The 22,048-nt window shown below is 41.9% G+C and overlaps 1 protein-coding gene across 1 annotated transcript in view; it reads right to left on the reverse strand.

Moving 5' to 3' along the window:
• Positions 1 to 8,823: 8,823 nt before the first annotated feature.
• LOC121862414 overlaps positions 8,824 to 22,048 on the reverse strand; it is a 61,312-nt gene continuing 48,087 nt past the window's right edge. The window contains exon 3 of the mRNA XM_042360689.1: positions 8,824 to 15,299. Within this exon, the coding sequence (XP_042216623.1) occupies positions 14,189 to 15,292 (1,104 nt within the window). The 5' untranslated portion in view covers positions 15,293 to 15,299 and the 3' untranslated portion in view covers positions 8,824 to 14,188. The remainder of the gene's footprint in view (positions 15,300 to 22,048) is intronic.

Here is a 22,048-nt window from a genome sequence, read left to right on the forward strand (position 1 = left end):
CGTAGCACCCCCCCTAGACTACCCTTTTCAGCGTGTAGTGGCTGACCTCTTTCAGCTGGATGGCAGGACATGCCTGGCATATGCAGACAGGCTGTCTAGATGGGTTACAGTCTCCTATCTCTCGTCAAGTGCCTCTTCCTCTGACCTCATCCATAAATTGAGGGGTTATTTCATGCGATGGGGAGTGCCAGAAGAGCTCTGCACTTATGAATGAACCAACCTTATCAGCAAGGAGATGCAAGAGTTTTGAAGAAATGGGGAGTGGCTGTTCGGCTGTCATCAGCCCACTATCCCCAGTCAAACGAGAGAGCGGAGGCTGCCGTCAAAGTGGCGAAAAGGATCACGAGAGACAACACTGGAAGAGAGAGCCTTCACACCAAGGCGTACTCTAAGGTCTTGATGCAGTACCTATATATGCCATTGCGAGGCATGGGCAAGTCTCCAGCGCAGCTGGCAACCGGAGGGCAACTGCGGGACTCCATGCCGAAGGCCACTCTACAACTCGGGGAAGCCCAGATGGCAGACTTTGCAGAGAAGGTGCAGGAGAGATATAATCAAGAAACTCGTCAGCTGTCCACACTCCTCCCAGGTGACAGGGTGAGACTCCAGAACCCTACCACGGAAGTGTGGGACCATGTCGGACCATGTCGGGGATGGTGGTAGAGGCAAACACTTTCCCTCAATACATGGTGCGGTTGGATGGGAGTGGAAGGCTGTCCCTCCGCAGCGACGTCACTTGTGACTCATCCCCGTCGCCCACTACTACACCTGCCGTGTCGGCATAGGCAGGTGCTCGGGGGACTCTGCAACCGGCCAGGAGACGAGCAGACCAGGGCCTGTCAGTGCCACCAGAGAAGCCTCCATGCCCACGGAGGGGTTCACGATCAAGGCGAGCTCCAGCGTGGATGGATAACTTCTCTGCCTAGATAGTTTTCTTTCTTATGTTACTGTGTACTTGCCCCTCCCCCCGTAATTTTTTTTTTGGGGAGTTCCTGACTTATGTTATGATTATAGTGTAGTGGCTCCTCTCCCCTACAACTCCCAACTGAGCTCCGGCCGCGCGCCTACCAACCAATCAGCGTACAGCACATAGACATGAAATGCTAGTGACAGGGGGGAAGGAGGTTCAGGGGAAGAATAAAGGGAGGACTGAAGTGAATTTTAGGAGGAGAGAATAGGTGCAGTGGCTAAACACCGCTTGCGTGAGGGAGTATAAGTTGGAGGCAGCAGCAACTCGCCTGGACGCGGCCAGGAGGCGGCAGGACAGAGTCAGGTCGCGTCAGGTCAAGCGTCAGGTGCGTGTTGGGTTGGGCCATGGATTCTCAGTGCTTGGTCGGCTTGATTGTGTGTGTTGTTTTCTTGTGTGGAGGAAATGTCTTGGTCTTCTCTCTTGGTATTCTTCTTAGCTTGATGTAGATTTTCTTCTAACTCTCCTCCTCTTCTTGCTCTCTTGAAGTGTCCATTCGTGTTTGGGCCTTGTTGTTCGTCTTCCCTCGTGTCTTAAGTCCTCATAGGTGTGGAAGAAGTCGGAGACGGTGAGTTGACCAGGCTTCAGCTCCACGGGCCTCGTGGTGTTCTTGGTTCTGTGTGGCGGGTGTCTTTTCTTGAGTTTTTCTTTTTTTGGGTTTTCTTTACTTGGTTTTCTTTTCTGCTGGTTTTTCTTGTCTTGGGCGTGCAGCAAGGAGGGCCTCTTTGTAGCTCAGTTTCTTGTCGAGTCGAGCCTTGGCTATCCTGCATTCCTCCTTCCATTTGGGCAGGTCCGATCGGCGAGGAGAGTGTGGGCCGCCACAGGCAGCATATTTTTAACTGTGTTGGGGCAGGTATGGCGGTGTCTGGGGCGCTGCACAGGGGGAGCAGGTGTTCTCCTGCGCCTCACCTGTTGACAGTGTGTCCGTAGTGCTGGCATTTGTAACAGCGTTTGGGTCTGCAGTAGGGCTTGACTGGCACAGTTACACGCCAGTTGAGCCTCCTTGGGTAAGGTTGTATGGTGTCCGATGAGGGCATTGGTGTCGGACAGCTTCTTCACAACTTGGGTTGCCCTTGAGGAGCTCACTCAGCTCTGCTTGGTCCCGTGGGCAATTTCGTGGGGATTACTCCCAGCTTCAGGTTGTCCCACTTGTAGGCAATCATTTTAAATGGAATGCCGTTGATGTCTGGGATCTCCATGGCTATGCGGGCATACCCTTCTCGTGAAGGTGATCTTGATGTCACCGTGGAGCTTCAGTCGTTCCACCTTGGTGACCCCGATCTCATTAGTTTCAAAGAGCTTCTTGAGAACTAGGAGGTTTAATTTCTTGGGGTGGCGTATCCGGTATCCGCGCCACGTTATCAAACTCGTAACCATTCATGGTGGGAGAGGTTAGAGGTGCTGCATACAGCCAGCTCGCCCGAGAACGGTCTATGCAGAGGGCGTAGGGGAATGCGTCGCCGACCTAGTCTCGACCTTCAACCTCCGGTTCAGGATCAGAGCGTTTCACCTTGCGCTTAGCCGCTGTGATTGGCCCTCTTGCTACGCTCACCCCAAATCCTGATCCTCATGAATTGTATAATCCGGCATGCCTGGGGGAGACCATTCTACACTTTCGTACTGGACCAGCAACATCTCTCACAGCTCCTCACCACTCAGCTTCCTCAGAAACCTTCTGCCCTACAGAACCTCTGAGCAAGTTTCTCCTCACCTAGTCACTCCTAAGCACTGCGCTGTGCAACACTATATATACAGAAAGCGCATTGTGAGTTTCTATCCTACCTCATCCCTGAGTGTGAGATATCTACATGTATGTACGTTTGTGTGCCCATACAAGAGATGACAACTGTACATACAGTACACTACAATAAGATTGCATCTTTCCAGTAGCTATGTTACTTTGTCAGTTCACAAGAATATTCTGTATTTTGTTCCATTATATTATTGTTCACTTGGTGGGGCATGTGGGATAGTTAGCTATGTTGGGAGGCAGCATTAGCGTCTTGGAGAGGAGCTTGTGAGGAGTTTGTACTTTTAAGACCAATAAATTCATAGACGAAATATTGGGTTTCACCACCCCACAAAGACCCTGCAGTTTACTACATATTTGCTGATTAATAAAAGAATGTTCTACTATTATGAAAGGTAAGTCACCCCCACCTTCTGCTTTCTCACCACTAGCTCCATGATCATCACCATCGATCGCTACCTCTATTATCACCACCTAAACACTGGTAGCTGATCGTGACTTTGGGGCGGCACTGGTCTGCTCATCACCCATATCTGCAGCTACTGGAGACGTTAATCCTTCCCTTTGTCGTGGCAAGTTAATCCTTGTGTGTCTGACCTAACACCTGTCATCACTGACCCGTCGCCAGGCTACGTACACCCTTGCTATGCTCCACAACCTGTAACCTGTTGAGGATTAAGGAAACAACTTCAAACAAGTACGCCAGTGAGCTCATGTGGTGTGGGTCAGGTGTTAGGTCAGACACGATGAGGATTAACTTGCCGCCCATACAAAGGGAAGGATTAACGTCTCCAGTAGCTGCAAAACCATGCAGTCTCGGGTCATATCAGTTCATGTACAGCCGACCAATCCACCAGTTACAAGCAATTCACTTCAGTTCTGCACAAGTCTCCATCGTGACAAGACGAGGGGAGGCTAGACGACTTTTAAGTTCTCTTGTGTTTTCGATCCAGTTATTTACTTCGTTGGAAGACATAAGACTATAAGGTAAGAAATATTAAAGTATTGGTTAAAAAATATTGATGTGACTTTTGCTGCGGTACTGAGATTAAATATTAAGATTTTGTTTCACAGCATTGCGATTTTATACTAAGACACTATCCTCACTGGGGTACAGACAAAAGCCCCCCCGACAAAAGCCACCCAGACAAAAGCCCCCCAGACGAAAGCCACCCAGACAAAAGCCCCCTACTTTGATCGGGGTGGCTTTTGTCTGACAACAGTAAGGCAAACTATTTAATATATATATATATATATATATATATATATATATATATATATATATATATATATATATATATATATATATATATATATATATATATATAAAGAGTGAGTCATGTGCAATATGTATTTTTAGAGGTGGGGGCCTCAAGGGAGGCTCGGCACACACTCTAGCTACGCCACTGCACCTAAATCATAATTTCACTTTGCCCCCGCCCTCTCACTCATTCTACTATGACTGTCATTCATGATAGTACAATATTGTACAATACTGTACATTAGGGTTGCTCATTTTTTCACACTTTTTTAAAATTGTGGGTGGGGTTTTTTTTTCCCATTATTTTGTTACTCCTGAATTCATTGGTGCCAGAATTAATGAAAACCACCATGTTATAGGGGTCGCGAATCCAAATATAAAAAATGAATTTTTGCGAAAAAACGTCAAAACTCAAGCTTTTTCTCTTATAGATCAGCAATCGCGCTGCTTTTCACTACTTAACCCTAATGGCTGGCTAGAGCAGCTATTCAGCTTTCCATTGACACCTAATTCGATTGCATGCACCTCTTATTTGACCTTCTAAGTCAGGTCAAAGGCTGTAGCCTACCTGCGTTAACGGAGTTATAAATTCACTAGGTTCACATTGGCAGCTTTAAAACCCTGCGCTTCTTTGCAGTGTTTTGACATGTGTTGTGTTGTTGTTGGTACTGTGGTGTTATTTTATAATTTACTCAAATCTGCTATATAGTGTGGCAGTAAATTTATGGTTATCTATTTATGTTGTATTTTCTACAGGTGATTAAATTGCTCTTATGTGACCCTATTTTGTTTGCCTATTTTGTTTTATTACAAAACGTTTTTTTCTTACAGAGTTCATCTGTTTATATACATACAATCATGGAAGAGAGTGAGTCGCAGTCGGGGGAGAATGCTAAGGGGACTGTCAGGCCAACATCATCCACTACCCGTTCTGCCACTGAAATCTATCTAGTAGGCCAGCCAGCATCGTCAATTAGAGGCAGTAAACTCCCGACGATGCGTCAAGTCCTGAAGTTCTTCTTTCACACAGTGAATGAATCTGGTGACAGACAGGAGACGTTTAAAGAAACAGTGAGAAACGTACTCACGTTCTGGAATTTAGCTCGCATCAAGACTATCTCAGAGAGGGGGTGCCGGGAGAAGCTGACAAGGTTATGGGAGCACTGGAGAAGTCTACAAAAAAGTCGGGACAGGGCTGCAAAGGACAAGGTTGAAAACTTCAAGTCTCAACTTGACCTGTTGTGGGACATCGGAGCACCGGACGCCGTAGAGGACATCGAGAAGAACCGGCTGCTTACACCGGCCGACAAACAACAAGACATCGCCTTCTATCAAGACCAACGATGAGAAAGAAAAGCGTTCATGAGTGGTAACGATAAGATTTTTGCCGCTAAGAAGAAAAAGCAGGAGGAACGAGTCGAGAAGCAAAGGTCGAAACAGGGAAGGTTCGCAGCCTGTGAACCAAGCAGCAGTGATTCGAGACCTCAAACCTCTGTGGTGGCTGACACCCCAACGGAAGTAGAAATGGAGAAAAAGGACACAGCGATACAACCTGGCAGGTACACATCAAAGCACCCTTATGTGACGGTTCAGCTTCCACGTCGCATTCTCCAAGAGCCAGCATTAAAGGAACTCGCTGACCGTCTTCGGATATCCAATAACGAAGTAAGTGTATCCATAAATGTGTTTGGAATGTTTGAAATTTCTGTTAATTATTTGATAAGCACTTAAACAGTCGACATTTTCTACTGACACCCTTGCCTGCTTTTGCTTGCAGATATTTTCGGTGGTCGCAGCAGTGCTGCGCTCTGCTAACCCGCCAGGCGATCTGTCTGAGTTCCGGATCTCGAGAGAGACTGCGAGACAGGCGCGAGCTTCACACCGTCGTCAGGTAGCTGCCGCACAAAGGGAAGCCTTCACGCCTCCACCACATGCAGTGGTGCACTGGGATGGTAAGCTGGTTAAGGTGAGAACACGATTAGGTACTACATTAATATTTTACCAAAGCCTAGACTATTGTAATATATTGTTAGAAATGTATCAAATCATTAACAAAAAGCTTGGAGAAAAAGGCAGCCTTGATAATTCTTCATTATCTGTCTGAATTTTTATATTTCTCTTATTTCAGAACGTCGTGGGAGAAGAAGAACACCGACAGGCCATCTTCATCTCAGGGCGCGGCCATGAGGAAGGGAAGCTGCTTGCTGTCTTGCCAGTGAAGGACGGCACTGGCCTGACCCAGGCACGCGCAACAGCTCGTGCTATCGAGGACTGGAGCTGCGCTTCAAACGTCAAGGCACTGTGCTTTGATACAACGTCGTCCAACACAGGGCGAGTCCAAGGTGCGGTTGTCCATCTGGAGGCGCTGCTGGAAAAACAGCTGTTGAGGCTTGGGTGCAGACACCACGTCATGGAACTGGTGGTGAGAGCCGCTGCCAGCAACATCTTCGGCAAAACATCGGCCCCTACGGACCCTCTCTTCCAGACTCTTAAGAAAAGGTGGAGTCAACTAGATCACTCTCAGTATCTCAGGCTGGACATTGCAAATCTACCAGAGTCTGACTGGCTCAGTCACCTCCGACACAGGACCGTTAGCTACCTGCTGACCGTCACAGAATGGGCCAGAGAGGATTACCGAGAAGCGGCAGAACTAACGCTCCTCGTCCTCGGTGTGAATCCTCTGCGCGGCACGCACTTTCTGCATCCTGGCGCATGTCACCACGCTCGCTGGATGGCGAAGATCATATACTACCTCAAGATCTACATGTTTAGCCACCAGCTAGAACTCGGCAGTGACCTGTGCGTCAAGCTGCAGAGGATGGCGATCTTTGTGTCTCTGCTGTACACACCGGCGTGGCTGAAATCACCAGTAGCCGAGGATGCGCCTGTGAATGACCTGCAACTGCATCACGAACTCCTCCGCTACAGGGCCGTGGACTGTGAGGTGGCTGATGCGGCGCTGGCGGTCGCGAGCCGCCACCTGTGGTATCTAAGGCCACAGACCGTCGTTCTGTCGCTGTGCAGCGAGAAGTTGAGTGCGGCAGAGAAAAAGGAGATGGCGACCAAATTGAGCTGCCTAGAAGAAACGAACGACTACGCCAACGACAACTTGGTCATCCAACAGACTACACGGCTTTCCGACCTGATAGATGAACGTTCATGGATGATCTTCAAGGAGCATCATGTGTGCGGCACAGCATGGCTGATATCACCGGTGGAAGACTGGGAGAAAAACGAAGAGTTCATGAAGCTGAAAGATTTCTCCAGAAGCCTGAAGGTAACCAATGACGTGGCCGAAAGGGGAATAAAGCTTATGCAGGACTTCATTGATACAGTCACGAAGGATGAGCAGCAGCTGCAGGATGTCATGCAACTTGTGGAAAAGCACAGGAAGCAGATGAGTGGCTTCAGCAAGTCTGCTCTGATGCAACTGTGAGAGTTGAATAGAGGGGGGATTGAACTTTCAAATTGCATCTCCTCCTAGAGTTATTGACCTATTTCAATGATGTTTGTTTTTTTAAGAGGGAAATATATCATGGAAAAGACTGTGACGGCAAAATATTGATATGTGTTTTCGAATAAATGGAAAAGTCAAAACTATGAATATTTTGGAATCTGGTTCCCTTAACGCAGGTAAAGCCTTTGACCTGAACTAGAAGGTCAACTAAGAGGTGCATGCAATCGAATTAGGTGTCAATGGAAAGCTGAATAGCTGCTCTAGCCAGCCATTAGGGTTAAGTAGTGAAAAGCAGCGCAATTGCTGATCTATAAGAGAAAAAGCTTGAGTTTTGACGTTTTTTCGCAAAAATTCATTTTTTATATTTGGATTCGCGACCCCTAGAACATGTTGGATTTCATTAATTCTGGCACCAATGAATTTAGGACTAACGAAATAATGGGAAAAAACACCCCCACCCACAATTTTCTAAAATTGGGAAAAATGAGCAACCCTACTGTACATTGTTTATTTGTTATTCTCGCTCCATAATTTAAAATTTATGTAACATAATGTGGAAGAAATATGATGTTCATTTATACTTACACTCAATTTTGTGGGCAGACATCAGCTTTTCAATTGTGTCTGGCAGTGCTGCAGCCAGTGTTACCAAACAACATGACTGACACCACATCTCACCAATTACCAAAAATCTCCCCCTCCACCACCAGCTCCATGATCACCACTACCTCTATTATCACCTAACTTATAATTCCAGTGATGCAGAGATGGATTTGCTTTAGCTAGAGCAGATCAGCACGACATCCACTGCCCACCCACTGCATCTCACCTACACTCTGCCTTTCTCTCTCATTCTACTGTGACTGTCATTCACGATACAATTTTGTACAACAACAAACACTGTATTCTAAACCAGTAAATAAAAGCCAAGTGAAAGTTTAACACAGTTGCCATTTGCATACACTCCCTGCTTAATCATAGTAACAAAGACCAACTGGGAGGTACCTCCTCCGTCTCCCAAACTCCCCCTACACTCTGAACTCTCCTACCCTCCCTCACTGAGCCAGCTAACACCTTACAACTTGGCCCATTAGCCTGGTGGTTACAGTGATTAGTCTGACCAAGCTACAATGCCATGATTAATTACTATTAAACATTATACTATCAGTAAACACTAATAATAACAGTAAATCCAGTGAAATATGGCAGGGAGTGAGTTACAACTGCAGACAACACTTAACTAGGGGTCATTCACTCCCCTTACCTGCTCCTGTTGCCAAGTGTACGTATGGGAGAAATACATACTGTATCTTGTAAGTAGTCTAATTTGAAAATGGCAACAGGCTCACTGATAAACAAATTATGTAAACCATGCAGTTTCCTACAATAACATAATAAACATTGTATCATTACTAGAGTGAATGAATTAATATTCCCACAAACAACAATTAACAACTCTGTTTATGTACCTTTAGGTTTTATTGCTTTTATCTTCAGTATTTTGATGTTACAATTATTTTTGTCACAGCTTAGTACAGGAACACATCCCCCCTTATTACATTAATTTATATGGGAAAAATGGTTGAGATATATATTAGGGTTTTTTGAGAGACCGTACATTGTACTTATCATTGGTGTTTTTTGTTTTTGTTTTTGTTATAGTGAGACGACAGCACAAACATTTATATTGAACTGTGTTTTGGTGACTGTGAAGTGATATTTTCTGTTTTGGGGGGGACTGTAAAGTGCTTTGCCTCTGTTTTTGTGAACATGTGATCTGTGTAGGTGGAGTCTCCACTCCACCTACCAAGAAACCCTTAGCCTTGAAGGGAGCTTGTGATGATGACACGGCTTGTTCTTCATGATGTGGTGAGTGTTGTTTGTGTTGTTTTCTATTGATTTTATGAGTATAGGATTTTTTTCGGTGTTATATGTGTGTTTGGGGACTGGCTTGTAACATATCCCATTGAAGGATTTATTGGGGGATCCTAAGAGTGAGTTTCAACTAACCTGAAAAACTTTATCCGGCACCTCTCAATTCCCATAGGTGCCTGATAACTGGGATTTTACTGTAGACTCATTTCCATGGTCAGTATATCTGTGGCTTCTACCGTATACAGTTACTGGGTATTTATTGAAACAAAAAAAAAGCAGCTGATGTAAGTGAATTCATCTTAAAGCCCTGTGACACAATGCTGTCTGATTCTTACTCAGCATCTAGTGAGCAAGTTTAGTTTGACTGTATCCCCTCAGACATATACATTACAGTATGGTCATGGTAGTATTGTTTACATTAATTTATAATTTACCTTTTATCAAATCCATATTTGATTGTCTTTCCGAATTCTTCCCTTAGTTTGTATTAAACTTAATCATCACACTCTCGGTATTCCCAACTTCTCTTGAGTTTTTTATTTTCCACTTATGTTGTATTTATTTTGATAATTTTTGTTCTTTTCTTCTATTTTAGTTACACCAAAGAACATTTACTTGTACAACTGCTGACCCACAAAGGACATATTTCAGTTAATATTATATTCAGATTAATATAGCTTGGTTACTCACACAGAACCAGTTTGTAGTGTGTTGCAGGTAATTACATAACAGTATGTGTGTGTGTGTGGAGAGAGTTTTTAGATTTCATGTAGTTGTATTTCTTACTAAGAGATGATGCTTTACTAGCATGCTGCAATACATGCTGCAATACATCATGTTCACATCCATCTATCACAATAAATATGTTCTCTTCAACTTCAGCTCACATATCATCATCATGTTTAAACTGTCAATTATAGGTAGTATTTTTGTTGATAGAACTGACATCATGAGTACCATACTGTACTTGATGATTCGTGACACAAATATATTGGTGACTTTCAGACACTTCCACACTAATCTGTCTGTTCCTCAACTTAAATTCATTAACAAAAAAAAATCATCTAAGGTGAATATGATTTTACTTTAAAGACAACTCAAGATGAGTAATTATACATCTGATCAGGAGTTTTATTAAACCATTTATATGAAAAAACTTTAAGTTCATTATAATCAAGATTTTATAGAATGCATCAATAGCTTGCAGTCATAAATATAGTAAATGTATCTTATTAAGTTTTGTTTGGTTTAATGCTCACCCTTATACATGTGGATTGTCCCTAAATGTTTAGAATGTCACTTCTCAATTATTCTCTTTTTAGGTCTCCACTACATAAGAAATCTGATCAACAGTGGTGTACAGTACAGTATTTTGAATACAGGTATTTGCTTAGTTCCACATAAACTCTCATAAGTCAGTTATGTGTTGTATGAGTATTTCATACTGCTAGACTGCAGGTAATGGCTTCTCTGGGTGTCTCAAAAATGCTAAGCTATTGTTCTGAACGACAGGGAGACTCTCTGTAATCTTTTCTGTAATTAAGACCTGATATACCGGACTGTATATTGTTTATTTATGAACACAATGTACTGTGTACATTTGTACTGGTCTCTATAATCTCTTGTGATTCATATTAAAGCTGCATCACATTCAAACTTACCTCGCTAGTGGATAGTGTCACAGAAAACGGTAAACTTTTGGAAGGGGTAATTCGCATGCTGTATGTTGTTTTACACGAATTGTACCAATGTACAGGAATATAATATTAAGTGTGTGTACTGATAGTATTAGGGGAGAACTCAAGGTATCTATATGATGATTGGGAAGGTCCACTTGATACAGACTAGTGTACTATAGTGAATAAGTGTAACTGTGTGTATACTGTATCTGAAGGTCATGGTATTTATGTCTATGTACCATTAGTAAACATAGCTACCTCGGGTGTTAGATGAAAATATGTGAGAACAATGATCTGGAAAAAGGATAAATGTATCAGACATACATGAAGTGTTGGGATTGACCCATAAACTATACTCCAAGGAAAATATCTTATGTACCTCGGTGTGAGCTTAATACACATCCATTACCCCATGTCACGAATACTGTAACCACGAATAGTGCAATGATTCGAGAATCTTAAGAAAGTGTGCGGGAATGACCCATACATAGGGAATAAAGTGAAGTAGAAATACCCAAGCCAAGAACCTAGGCCTTTGTTCACAATGGCGCCTGAACCGCCCGCGACTACAGTTTTGAATTAATGAGATAGCCAAAGTAATTTCCCCAGAAACTGACAAACCAGACACTTACTGTAGTATGTAATTTAGAAATAAGGTATGTAATTATAAGGCATAAAGTCACAATATACTGGGTATAGGAAAGTGTTTGTGTGGGGGCCAGAAGAAAGTGAAAATTTAAGCATTGGCAGCCTTAGGCCTATTCAGTGTGACGCCAAGTATTGCCCTCAGTCAGGCGTCGTCTCTTACACACACACACAAGTCAGTGCACTCCAGCTGGTACTACACCAGAGTACTTAAAGAGGCTTATCTAGCATTTTATATTCTGTACATCTTAAAGCCTTGCCTAGTGTTATTATTATAATAAATGAATTAATAGATTTTGTAATGATGTTAGGTAATACAAAAGCCCATCAGGCATTATTCTCAGTCAGGCATCATCTCTTACACACACAGGTGTACCCGCCTATGAGCGGAGGGAGACCAGTGCTGGTCGGAGGAAATGCTTGGCCCAGCAACCACTGTTCTACTGTGAGGAACCCACGTGTTGTTGTGGGCAACGCTGATGGCCACTATGCAACCTCCCCTATGAACCCTGGACATCCCACATATCAACACCCAGGATAGGAGAAAATGATCGTGTCATTTGAGGAGTTTCGCGGTCGTGGCTAAGCAACCTCATGATACCGGACTCAGAAACAGTCCTGGTATGAATGCCTGGGAAGGATCTAATCTACCACACAGGAATAGTGTGTGAAATGGGTACCTGTCATGTGTACCTTGGTGCTATAAAAGGAGCTCAGTACCTGCATGTGTGGAGTGTATTTGGTGCTATATATAATATGTTGGTGCTAGTGAGTATTTTTGGGTGATATCGTAGGAAAGACTGACCTAGGTAAGGAGGTCAATGATTTGGTATGATGAGAGAACACCTTAATTAATTATATAGAGAAGGTCGGGTATTTTGTGTGTGGTGTAGTGACCTTGATAATTGCTTGTGAAAGGTCATATATTTTTGTATTGTGACTGAATGCAATATATTTTTATTAGTAAATAAATTAGTTAAGTCTTGTTCAGTGTTTCACCCTTCCTTCCACTCTCGATTTGATTAATGAAAAACACGAACTCACAGTGCCTAGCTTGCTCTGCCAGCTACCTACCTAAACAAAACCAAACATACTGTCCATGTGGTCTGGTGGCAGCGACCTTAGGTTAAATAATAAGTTATGTACCCCCTTAGGATTAGTGACCACATTAATGGGCAGTATAACAAAGTTAGTTTTAAGTGATAAAATTGTCGAAAATTTTCTTCAAACTAGAAGTATACTACTCAAAACTTGTCACATATTAAACTTGAAGTACAGTGATCTCTTAATTGATATGGCTCAACAATGTGTATGACATATCCCCACTTAGTGCCTGAGGTTTATGCTTGTCATATTTTAGAATTATTATATGTCTACAGATAAAACAAAAATGATGCAGACTCACATTGCCTGAAGCTGACCCAAATCACCATAAAAGAGGTTACAAGAGCAGCACACATTGGCTGAACAATAATAGTTATGTCCTTAGAATTCATGTGTAGACTGTCTGAACCATTAACACAGTGATTACTCAGGGTAACTGTAACTCCCTATGCAAGGGACTGTAACTATACCTCCCTATGCAAGGGACTGTAACTATACCTCCCTAGTCAAAGGAGGGTAACTGCAGTATAACTCCCTGAGGCTGGGTAAGGTAGGTTAACTATAACTCCCTAGTTGAGGGAAAGTAGCTGCACTACTGTATACAGTAATTCCCATGGTAAGGGAGGTTAACTATAACTCCCTAGTTGAATGAGAGTAACTGTATACAGTAATTCCAATTGTAAGGGAGGGTAACTATAACTCCTCGGACAAGGAAGGTAATGGCAAGGGAGGGTAACTGTCATTCCTTAGTAAGGTGAGAGCAACTATAATTCCCAGGTGAGGGAGGGTAACGATAACCAGGTTCTTTTATTATGATTCCCATAAAGGTAACAAAAATATGTGATCCACATTACAGACATGGTTACTATATTCATTACTTAGTAAAACTATAATTCTGCTTTGTTGTATGACTACAGTCAAATTTTGTATAAGTACAATCCTAACTTTGTATGATACCCCAACTTAAATTTACTGTACACGATAGCCAAAGGCATCACCAGTTATTATGACTATAACTCAAAGACTCAGTACCACTGTATCTCTGGGGATTGACTAGCTAGGATAAGGACACTTCAGATCCTTCTATACACACCTATGGGAGGTGAACACAGGAACTTGTAACATCTAGCTATATCTTGAACCATTTGTACTGGGATGCTCTGTATAGCCTCAGTTTCCAGGCAAGGTTGACTGATCTACTGCTGTGGCAGCAAACAGAAAATTTTTACTTGAGGCCAAACCCTTACCAAAAAACTGTCTTACTGTTATAAATTACGTGTATAGCTCCTTGGTTCTTCTCCCTTTAAGGCAAAATAGGATATAACTTGATTAAATAAAATTAATGTTCTATAAATTTTTCAAGAACTCAGTACTAGCATCCTCATTCTTATGAATAATCTCAAATAAAGCACCGAGTGTTGAGAACCACACAGTACACTTCTCTTTTGTCTCAAACAAATGGGATAAACTCTTGTGGAAGCTGCGAAAAGACATCTATGGGTATGTCGTATCTTTTGTCTCCCACTGGTAGGTAAGTGAGGGGAGGTACTGGGGGTAATTTGTCAACAAAAAAGGTGGCTGACTGGGCAGTGTCATTCTCCTGGTCAGTCCGGGAGGTGCCACGACCTGACGAAGACACAGGAAGTGATGTACTTGGTACACTACTCTGGGATATAGTTGTTGTATTTGTTATTGTTGTTGATGGTATTTGTGTTGTGGTTTCACTTTTTACTGTGGAAAATGTAGTTTGAGAATTATTTTGTCTTTTTTCTGTAAGATTTTCCCTAGAATTTTCGGATAATACTTGTGAAAATGCATTGAAACTAATGTTGTAAGTTGGCTGTTGCAAGATGGTTACAGTTGAACTATTTACATTATCACTTGCTAGACTTGTTGAAGTATTGTCAGTAAGAGATAATACCATGAGAGGTGTTGAGGTAAACCCTTCAGGCTGTCCAGTGGTTTCTGGAACAGCAATTTGCATGACAGTTTGTCTTAGGCCTTGCTGCAGATCTTGATAATCATCTTCTAGAGTAGGCTGTGGTAATTCTGTTTGCAAATCTATACCTTGCAAAGTTTCATTAAAGAGCTCTAAGGTAATATTAAGATCAGGATTATTCAGTACCGGTGTCACCGACTCCTGGAGTACATCTTCAAGTGTGCTTTGCAGAATGGTATTTAAAATTTCATCTTGTAAGACCTCAGGTGGTTGAATTTGTGACAGGTCCTGTATTGCAGGGCCTTGCAAGAATTCGGATGATGGAAAAGGCATGAGATTATCTGGAGACACTCCCAGTAATGACTCTTCAGTTAGGTCCGGTGCCATTTGATCTCGCTGGTTCCTTGCAGGCTGGAGTGGCTTGGGGAGTGGCCCTATGATGAGGACTGGCCTCTGGGGTGGGAAAAAGAGAGAAGGTCCGACAGGTTCACTGGAAGTCTGCTGGGGTCTCTCTCTCAATTTGGGTAGATCCTGGAGTTGTGTAGGGTGCTGTGGCAGAGGTCCAACTAGTAGTGGGGAGTGAGGGGACCAACTCACTAGGTGGTAGATCTCCATATTTGCCCTGTTGAGAGTTTACATTATTAATATCTTATAATATATATATATATATATATATATATATATATATATATATATATATATATATATATATATATATATATATATATATATATATATATATATATATATATATATATATATATATATATACTGTATATATATATATATATATATATAATTTTTTTTTCCAAGTCAGAATGCGACGCACAGCATGTTACCTTGGTATGTTAATTCCTAGCTAACTCGCCAGGCCAACATACAGGCAATTCAAACATCTAATAATTGCTTAATATTTAATATTAGGAGGACACGTCGCTACCTGGCATTTAATTGCAATTATCAAAACCCCCTCCTTCACCCCCCATCATACGTATCACGACCTTCATCTTCTTGCCTGGCGATTCAGCTGTAAATACACACAAAAGAAGGCTCTGCGAATTTGTGCTGTAATTGCTGAAATACTAAGTCCCACGAGGATTTTATATACGGTATTTATACTTATTAGCACAGTGAGGAAGTAGAGTAACTTTTATTTGGTTTATGTCTCTCAATTATTGTACTTGGGACAATTTGTTATACGATCTTTGGTCAGTCTCATGGCGTCCACTTCACGTCTTCTGTATGAATTCGTGTAGATCGTTTTTTACTATTCCTTGCCTTTTAGCCACTCGGTGAATGTCGCTGCGCCCTCCCGGGCTCGTCTTCACTGAAAGAAAATATGTGATATATATTTATATATCTATTTATATATATACACATATATGTACAGTATACTGTTTACGGTTTTCTTTGTCCTGTAGTGGACGTCTACCCTACAAACTGCGTATCGCATTCCAATGTGCCGCCTTCCCTAGCAACCAACCAGATGTTACCGTATCTTAGCAACGGAACCAGTCACCGGCGACTTTCTGGGTTTTCCCAACATGACTCATAGCGGCTGCTGCTGGGTATATAAGCTCTGTCTCTCCATTGAGATTCATTCTGACCATTCTTCTACAACAAGCAACACCTCCTCCTCCACCGCTGCCTGGCTGCCTTCGATTCTCCTCGCCTGCCTGGTGGTCGCTCCCGCCAGCGAGCATGGCGACCCACCAGCTGTCCTCTGAGCTTCCTCACCAACCAACTCTCATTCTGCCCAACTTTCTGAACAAGCAACACCTCCAGCACCAGACTGTCTATCATATAACTTATATTATATAAGAAAACCACATTACAGTTTCCTTCCATCCTGAGTGCTAGACAACATTAATATCTCGATACCCCTACAGTCCCAATTATTCACGTGCTAGTATGAATGCCATGTGGCTATCTCTCTTCCTACTCTTACGTTCGTTCACAAAAAACCTTTGGGCTTCCGCCCTCGGTTTTCTAATTGCTCTCAGCATAAAGGCCAGAGTTGAGTTTTCTCTTCATAACTTTATTTTATTGATGTCCTCAGTAGCAAGTTCAGCCTTTACAGGCGAACTTTAGCGAGGCTGCTAGACTTAGCATTCCTTCCGTAATGTTGACCTTCCGGTCTTCCTAGCAATCTACAGTTATGTTGAAATGGACTTTACATCTGTATATGGGTTATATGAGAACAATTAAGGGTGGAATTCTCAACCCAATAAATATTGCTAGAGTAAAAGTGAACGCTGTTGCAAATAGAGCGCTATGTTAGCGACTCAGCACTGTCAACCCTGCCGGGAGATAGTATGCACGAATAAATTTTTGCTTAAGTTATTACTTGGGGGACAATGTCTGTGCCCCTGATTGGCAACAAATAGAGATCTTAATGATCCCTCTAAATAAAATGTTCTAAATGAAATTATTTTATGTAAAAAAAAAAAAATTTCATTGAGCTAAGGGATACTTAGAGATAAGAGTGGGGAGAGAGATATTACATAGCGAGTTAATTGTTTATAATTGTCAAACGAGTGACTTATATAACAATAAGAGATCTTAATGAATTAACTTACTAATAATATAACAATTATGAGTCATATTGATTAAGTTTGGTAGAAAATGTTTTCTCCCTTATATTTTTATAATGATATAATGTGACTCATGGTGTCCTCCTAGTTTAGATGAGTGATGTGCAACTGGAGGATGAAGGAGAGGAGTCTGGGCCTATGTATGATGGAGGAGACTATGGAACTGTCCCTGAGGAGATAGTATTGAGTGATGAGCTACAAGGACTAGAAAGTTCAGCTCAGGCACTACATACAAGGAATTGTCTGTCAGTAGAGAATTTGAATTCAGTAGTAGTAGTTTCACCCAAGACCCAAGGGGGCTATACTACATGTAATTATAAAAATGTAGAGCCACTTGGATTACTAAGATAGATCGTCATGTGGCTTGCATAATTCATGACAGCTGTGTCTCAAATAACCTATTTTCACCAATGGATCATGCAGTTTGTTATGATCAAATTTTTCAATTTCATCAAGCTACAGGTGATAAGAAAGATTTATTGCAAATACAAATTAAAAAGTAGGTGGAATAAGGCCTTGAAGAGTAAATTTTTGAATGTACAACAATGGAAAGATCCCAAGTTGGCAGAAAGCTTAGGATTATTGGTGTTAGGTAAAAGACTTCATCCCCACTTAGACAAGCCTGCTTCTACTAAGAACAATAAGTTATTGGACCCTCCAAACATTGGGGCAAGCCTGCTTCTGCTAAGAAAAATAAGTTATTGGACCCTCCAAACAATGGGGCAGTGGGAAGTCGACAAAAACCTCTATCTACTCAGTCTGATTTCAGTGGATTCCAGGATCAGGACGATGAGGCTGGTTCTAATCATAGTATTCAGTCTCTTGAGCAGGAAGAACCTGTTGAGACTGACTTCATCCTATCCACATCTTGGCAACCACTTCCACCTGGGGCAAAAGTGTTGGTTACTATGAGTGGAAACAGGCTGCTGTCGACTGCCATGCAGCTGCTGGATAACATTGAGTGTAAGGATGATCCCAACAGGCCATGGATAACATTGGTAAGATCTAAGTCTTCTTTGTTTTCTACTACATCTGAATCTGTGGATTCCTTATTCAAAATATTTTATGAAAATGTCTCCAAGCTTCCTGATATCTCAGCAACTACAAAGAGACAGGAAGGACAAGCAACTTTGGGTCATCATTCTTTGTTTTTGGAAGGTGATACTACACTTTCTTGGCCTGATATTTGCCTAAAGATGATTAGCCCAAACGAAGTCTGGGCGGGCTAATTTATTGAAAGACTTAACATTCATTCCCGCATACAGGAATGCTCACAAGTTTAGTTTTTTGAAGTTCCAATTTAATGATGAAAAGAGTTCCTTCTATGAACTTTCCCAGTATTTGTCGGCTCCAAAATATGTTGATTTAAGTTATGAAAAAAAAATTGAAATCAGTTGCTCCTGCACTGCTGCTTGAAGAATTTAAAATTAGGAAATTGGCAGCAGACGTTTGGTCTGCACTTATGATGTGTCAGTTATTAACTAAGTTTGTGCTGGACTATGAAGAAAATTCAGAAGTGGACAAATGTTTCGCTGCTGCTTTACAAGGAATCCCATATTCCCTGTAAAACTCATTTTTAGATAATTTGTTGAAAGCCCTAAAACTGAAAGCCCAGCTAAGGAAACAAGCAACAAATAATGCTTCAAGTGGTAGCGCTTATTTGTTGCTACGTTCTTCTCCTCTTTCTCCTGCTTTGTTTGATGAACAATCATTGGTTAAATATAGATCATCTTTTGAGAATACTATTAATATTAATGTTCCCAGGAGTCCTCAGACCTTTCGGAAACCTAGGAAACGAAGGTTTTACAGGGGAACAGGACCAGCTGCTCGGTTCAGTTATCAACCTAGAGGAAACTTTAGAGGAGGAAATAATGAAAGACGTAATAGGGGTGGCCGTTTGTTCAGAAGCAGAAGGAGACCTTATTCCACCACACCAGCAACTACTCCCTTCCAATGAAGCCAGACATAGAACTGTTACAGTCTGAGAAATGTTTCATGTCTCGCCTATTCCCAGTCCCCAAGAAAGGCAGCGACAAATTAAGGTGAATTTTCGATCTTTCAGTCCTAAACAAATTTATTTCCAAAAGAAGTTTCAAGATGCTCACTTACGACCATCTGAGGCATCTACTTCCACCCAATGCGTGGATCTCGAAAGTGGATCTCGAAGATGCCTATTATCACGTTCCTGTTGCTCCCAGGTACAGAAAATTTCTGGTGTTCAAAGTAGGGGATGCCATTCGGCCTGACAATTGCACCAAAAGTCTTTACAAAACTGGCGAACATTCCCAGAAAGATCCTTGCGAAGGAGTCCATAAGAACCTATGCTTATCTAGACGATTGGCTGATAATGGGAAACTTTTTCGAAGGTTGTCAAAGGCCGACCCAACGTACACTAGTACTATTTCAAAACCTTGGTTTAAAGATAAACCAGGTCAATTCAAATTTAATACCATGTCAAAAGTTGGATTGGTTAGGTCTCCAGTGGGATACAAATCAGCAGTTTACCAGGAACAAAAGTAACAGATTTGATAAACCAAGTAGAAGCCTTTTGTGTAAAGCACAAGGTTTCTTGGCACGATTGGGAAAAACTTCTGGGTCTGTTGAATTTTGCCACAAAAGTGGTTCCATTGGGAAATTTAAGGAAAAAGCAACTATCTCATCTGGGTTCGAAGTTGCTTCACAGAAACAGAAATGTTGCTTCTTCTCTCCCTATGCAGATAAAGAATCATCTGTTATGGTGGACAAAGTTGGACAATCTAATCCGTCCCTCTCCCTGGGTTCCGCCTCAAACAGGTTTGGTCGTTTGTACGGATGCGTCCAAAATAGGATGGGGATACCATTCTTCAAAAGGGGAATTCAGTCAAGGGAAGTGGAGCAACTTCCTTTGGTACAAACACATAAATATAAAAGAATTAGCAGTGGTCCTATTCTTTTTGTCGGCAAACCCAAATTAACAAAATATGACGATCCTGTTTGCCATGGACAACAAAACGGCAGTGTTTTGTCTCAATCATCAAGGGTCAACAAGGTCTTGGCCCTTTCTACAACTGTCAGAAAATTTTTTCAGTATTTGTGTAACACAAACACTTTATCTCAAAGCAACTTATATACCGGGAGTACAAAACAATTGGGCAGATGCGCTGTCCTGTCTCCGGCCAGTATCGACAGAAACAGAATGGTCCCTAAAGGTATCGGAGTTCAAGAGTCTAGTGAAGAAGTTTGGAACTCCACAGATAGATCTTTTTGCCTCCCTAAAAAATCACAAGATGCCACTTTATGCATCTCTGGAGAGGTCGAATGTTTTAGGAAATGCCCTACTATTAGATTGGAACCTTTGGAATTCAATCTATCTGTTCCCACCTGTGAAAATATTGCCCAAAGTGGTTCACAAACTCAGATCCTTCAGAGGCAAGGTCCTCTTAATTGCACCATATTGGATCCTACAACCTTGGTGCCTGGATCTGCTGGACTGGTGCCCGAATCCGCTACAATTGCAACAAGGATGTCTAGACCAGGTACTACATTCTCAGTTAGAGATATCCTTGGCACTTAACGCTTAAGGTTTCTCAAAAAAAGTTTAAATAGGTTGTTGGGTAATCCCAATATAGCTAACCAAGTATTAGCAGGTCATAGACCCCAAAGTTCTATTCAATATGAAAAAGCTTGGAATCTTTTTCAACAATTTATCAAGTTAACAACTCCAGAATCATTATCGGAAACAGTTGTGTTAGAATTTTTTGAATTTCTGTTCAGAGTTAAAGGCCTTCAAGGATCGACAATTGCATCTTATAAATCAGCATTGGTTGACCCTCTGGCTTGGGGTTTTAATATTACTTTGAACCCAAGGATTTATCAAATGCTAAGATTGTCCTTTTTCATTCAGAGACCTCCTCACCCCAAGAGAATCCCACCTTGGTCTCTGGAAAATGTTACTAAACTTCTTATGGGGTCTAATTACAATATAAATCTGAACAGGGATAAATTACTCCAGAAGGCAGCTTTCCTTCTACCAATAGCAACAGGTATGAGAATCATTGAACTGATTTCAATTTCGAATAATCCATCATTATTGGTATTTTCTGATGAGGATGTTACCCTTTTTCCAACGGAGATCCTAAGAAAAAATGAAAGGGAAGATTTCCAAGCTCAACCTATTAGGATAAAACGTCTAATGGATGAAACAAGGGTTCCTCATATATTGTGCCCAGTTAAAAATCTTCAGGAAAGGTTAACCAGATTTCCTAATCGAGGCCCCTATGTTTTCTCATCAAGGGATGGTAAGAAATTATTTTCTAGTCAAATGACAAAATCCTTATCTCAATTAGTGAATCAAGCAGACCCTGGCAAGAAATTTTTGGCACATGACACTAGGAAATATGCAGGGTCTGTGGCCTTTCTGCGGCATATGAGTCTCAGTCAGATCAAGGAAATGGGCTTTTGGAGACCTTCAAAAACTTTCAAAGACAGCTATCTTCATCTATCTCTGAAAGATGCTTCAAATGTGGTGGTGCTTGGTTCCCCTCCCCCACCTAGTCAATCTCCACAACCAGGACCTTCTTCCTCATCAGAATAAAGTGAGTATCCTTATAGAGTAAATTAACATTTTACCTTCCGGTAAATGTTCCTAATTTGGGAAATACAGTACCTGTATTCTAAAACGGTTTATAACTTAATCTGGACCTAAGTCAGCGGAGCCTTGTATGCAAAGTCACCTCCCTCTCCACCTCCTGCTCGGGTATTCATGCTGTGCGTCGCATTCTGACTTGAACAAAAAGCC

Source organism: Homarus americanus, unplaced genomic scaffold (assembly GCF_018991925.1).
Source record: "Homarus americanus isolate GMGI-L3 unplaced genomic scaffold, GMGI_Hamer_2.0 scaffold31037, whole genome shotgun sequence".
NCBI classification, from domain to species: Eukaryota; Metazoa; Arthropoda; class Malacostraca; order Decapoda; family Nephropidae; genus Homarus; species Homarus americanus.